This window comes from Miscanthus floridulus, chromosome 13 (genome assembly GCF_019320115.1).
Source record: "Miscanthus floridulus cultivar M001 chromosome 13, ASM1932011v1, whole genome shotgun sequence".
NCBI lineage: Eukaryota > Viridiplantae > Streptophyta > Magnoliopsida > Poales > Poaceae > Miscanthus > Miscanthus floridulus.
The window spans coordinates 19,064,301-19,068,161 of record NC_089592.1 but is presented as its reverse complement, the minus strand read 5'-3'; the positions used below and the strand labels follow the sequence as shown (position 1 = coordinate 19,068,161).

The window sequence follows — 3,861 nt, the reverse complement described above, 5'->3', positions numbered from 1 at the left end:
CGAAAAGAAGATATGGGTGCCCATCCATTGTCGTTGCCGAGCCAGGCAAAAGGCATACACTGTCAGTGGCCCCCAAAACGGAACACCCCAGTACTCCACGTCATCCGCGCAGGCGCCACTCCACGCGTTCCCACGCTGCAACTCCGGGCCCACCTGTCATTATCACGTCACGCCACCCAGCATTGAGTTCCCACCCACCTCTCCATCCCCAAAACCAAACCCAAGGCTACGCTGCGCAGCGAGCATCCACAAACACCAAAACCCCTCGCCGCCGGCGGCGCTTCGATTCCGCCGGCGATGTCGCTGTCGCCGCCTCGCCGGCCGCAGCGCCGCGCGGCGTCGACGCGCCCGGCTTCGTACGACGAGTCCCTCCTCGACGCCGAGCTGCAGGCGTTACTCGGCGACGCCGCCTCGCGCCGCGTGCGGCGGTTGCGCCGGCTGTCGGCGGAGGAGCGGCAGCGGGAGACGGAGACGGAGGCGCTCATCGCGCTGTCCCTGGGGTTCCCCATCGACGAGCTGCTCCCGGAGGAGCGGCCGCTCCTCCCGGCCCACATCGCCGACGCGCCCAACGACTACATCGTCGTCCGCAACCACATCCTCGCGTCCTGGCGCGCCGATCCGGGCGCGTCGCTGCCGCTCGCGCGCGTCCTCGAGACCGTCGCCGCCTCCTACGACCGCCTCGTCGCCGCCGCACACCGGTACCTCGCCCGCGAGGGCCACATCAACTTCGGCGTCTCCGCCGCCTTCCCCGCCGCGCCGCCCCCGGACGCCGCCACCCAGGGCGCCGCGGCCGTCCTCGTCGTCGGCGCGGGGCTCGCCGGTCTCGCCGCCGCGCGCCAGCTCCTCCGCTTCGGTCTCCGGGTGCTCGTCCTCGAGGGCCGCGCGCGCCCCGGCGGCCGCGTCTACACGGCCCGGCTAGGTGAGGACAACGCCGCTGTCGAGCTCGGCGGCAGCGTTATCACCGGTATCCACGCCAACCCGCTCGGCGTGCTCGCGCGGCAGCTTGGTCTTCCGCTGCATAAGGTGAGGGACCGCTGCCCGCTCTACTATCCCGATGGCCGGACCGTGGAGACTAGGCTGGATAGGAGTATCGATCTGGTGTTCAACACGCTTCTCGATCACGCCACCAGACTCCGGGAGTGTCTTAATGAGGCTGCAGAGAGAATCTCGCTGGGAGAAGCTATAGAGAAGCTCAGGAGGCTCTACCATGTGGCCAGGACCGATGACGAGAGAATGGTTTTGGATTGGCATTTTGCAAATCTGGAATTCTCCAATGCCGGTTGCCTATCGGAGCTTTCACTCGCGCACTGGGACCAGGACGATCCTTATGAGATGGGAGGAGACCATTGTTTCTTAGCTGGAGGGAATTATCGCCTCATACATGCATTGTCTGATGGGGTGCCGGTACTCTATGAGAAGAAGGTGTCGCGGATTGAACATGGAGGGGATGGGGTTAGTGTCACAGTGGAAGAAGGTCAGATTTTCCAGGCTGATATGGTGCTCTGCACCGTGCCCCTTGGGGTGCTCAAGAGTGGGAGCGTCGTATTTGACCCAGAGTTGCCTGAGGAGAAGCTTGGGGCAATAAAGAGGTTGGGGTTTGGGTTGTTGAACAAGGTAGCCATGGTGTTTCCCCATGTGTTTTGGGATGAGGATATTGACACATTTGGGTGTTTGAATAAGGAGAGCAGCAAGCGTGGGGAGTTCTTTCTCTTCTACAGCTACCACACTGTCTCTGGTGGAGCAGTTCTTATTGCACTTGTGGCAGGAGAGTCTGCTTTGGAGTTTGAAAAGGTTGATCCTGTTGTTTCACTTCATCGAGTACTTGGCATTCTAAAAGGTAAAATCTAGAACCAATAGTCATGTGTATTTTGGTTAGTTTAATCGCATTTTAAAATTTAATAGGGACTCCAAGAATTACAAAAATGGAAACAAATTGCTTTCCAATACACTAACTAAATGCTATCTGCCTGCTTTGCTTGGTGCATTACTAGTAAAAGTGCATTGGGATTCATAAGACGAGTGCATACTTTGTATTAGTGTGGATAACGTAATGATTAATATTAAGTGGAAGTGACTAAACAATGTATCTTATAATGTCATATGCTCACTGGATGGCTGAACAGAGTATGTCATAAGTATGTCATATGCTCACTGGATGGCTGAACAGAGTATACTTGTCTCTCACTCCATAATTAATTGAAGCACCATTTGCTGGTTTATGGTTAGGTTTAAATGATGCTACACCATATATATTTAGAATTACGGAATTGTTCACACCATAAACTATACAGTACACAGTCCATAGTTATTATTGTGGCACTTCAGCTGATTTAAGTTGAGATTCCTTATGAATGAATTAGTTTTTGTGTTTACTGAACCATTTATCCCTATTAATTTGGCATATTTTAACATTTCCTAAACAGGCCCTAATGGATAATGATCATAATGCCAGTTTAGATGAATGAACTAGCATTTGATGCATTGTATTAAGCTGTAAACTTCTGCTTATGATTACGCATATACAACAGAGCTATTAGTACAAAGAAAAATAGGCTCAGCGGAGTTTTGAGTTTTGACTATGGGATTGGCAGAGCAAACTCATCAATGATCTGCTGAGCATGTGCATGTATTTTTTGGGTCAACCACTCTTTATGATTTGGAAGCAACAAGACTAGCTTAAAGTATTAGTAACCTACAAACTAATCTACATACCTCCCTTAACAAACTTGTGAAATACCACTAGTATTAAGGTCCTTGTTATGCATATGAATTGTTATTTACCCTTTTAGTTATGTACTTGTATAATATAAAATGTGTATTACAAATGACTGCTTTGATAAAATGCTAGAGAGAAAAAGGGAGATAAATTATTCTATAAGCGCCGTTCAGGACTTAATTGCATAGCTACCTTTATAGATGAGACACATGGGTGATGAGATAAGTCTCTGTGTTGGCTGGTCTTTGTGGGGCTGCAGCATATGGTCCTTGTGGCTGTATGGTGGTCTTGCTGCCCATCAAGGACAGCATCCTTGACTGGCTAAGACAACATCTTAGCATCTAGGACAACATCTGTTTTAGGACAGCATATTAGTATCTAGCATCTTGGCATATGCTTGGCTGGCTAGCAGCCTATAAATATATATCCCTAACCCCTCAGGTTGGCATGACATTTGTGCGAGAAATAAACCAGAAAATTACCTCAACTCCTAGTGTCATCCTCTCTCGATGAGAGTAAGAATTCTACTACTACCAAGAGTAAGAATTCAGCGACTAACAAGTGGTATCAGAGCCGTACTATCATGTAGCCTGAGCATCTCCTGCTCATCTCCCTTCCCAGCCTCGCAACAGCCCCAGCTGGGAGCAGCAGTAGCTCCGGCCGCTCCTGCTCGCTCCTCTCCCTCTGCGCAGCTTGTCTGAAGCAGCCCTCTCCCCACGCAGCAGCCCCCCGGTAGCGCGTCATGTCCGCATGACAGTCTCAGCGCTCGGTCGCCTCGAGCACGCGGCGTCGGCAGGAGGCTGAACTTGCCGCGGCAGAGGAACGTGAGCGAGCGGCGGCAAGGGCATCGAAGCTGGCAGCAGCCAGAGCGGAGGCGGAAGCGGCAGCGGCGGCGGATGCAGCGCGTGCGGCGGCAGCAGAGGTCGAGGTTCTACGCGGCAGCATCAGCAGTTCCATTTTTGCTGACGACAGCGCCGACGCGGACCTCGAGCTGCTAGGGAGGGAGGCAGCGCGAGCGTGGGCGGCACGATGGCAGCCCAGACAGGCGCGGACGCGCCGGCGGCGCTCCTGGAGGAGGCGCGCACGGCGGTGGCGCTCCTGGAGGAGGCGCACACGACAACGGTGGCGGACGGGTCGATGGAGAG

The 3,861-nt window shown here is 53.6% G+C and overlaps 1 protein-coding gene across 1 annotated transcript; it reads left to right on the top strand.

The window, feature by feature from the left end:
• Positions 1-214: 214 nt before the first annotated feature.
• On the top strand, positions 215-3,603 carry LOC136500757 (lysine-specific histone demethylase 1 homolog 2-like). The gene has a single exon (XM_066496187.1). The coding sequence runs from the start codon at positions 298-300 to the stop codon at positions 1,846-1,848; it is 1,551 nt and encodes a 516-aa protein (XP_066352284.1). The 5' UTR covers positions 215-297; the 3' UTR covers positions 1,849-3,603.
• The last annotated feature ends 258 nt before the right edge of the window (positions 3,604-3,861 follow it).

Excerpts from the sequence above, each read along its gene's own strand:
- LOC136500757 (XM_066496187.1), top strand. The coding sequence starts at position 298 with ATGTCGCTGTCGCCGCCTCGCCGGCCGCAGCGCCGCGCGGCGTCGACG.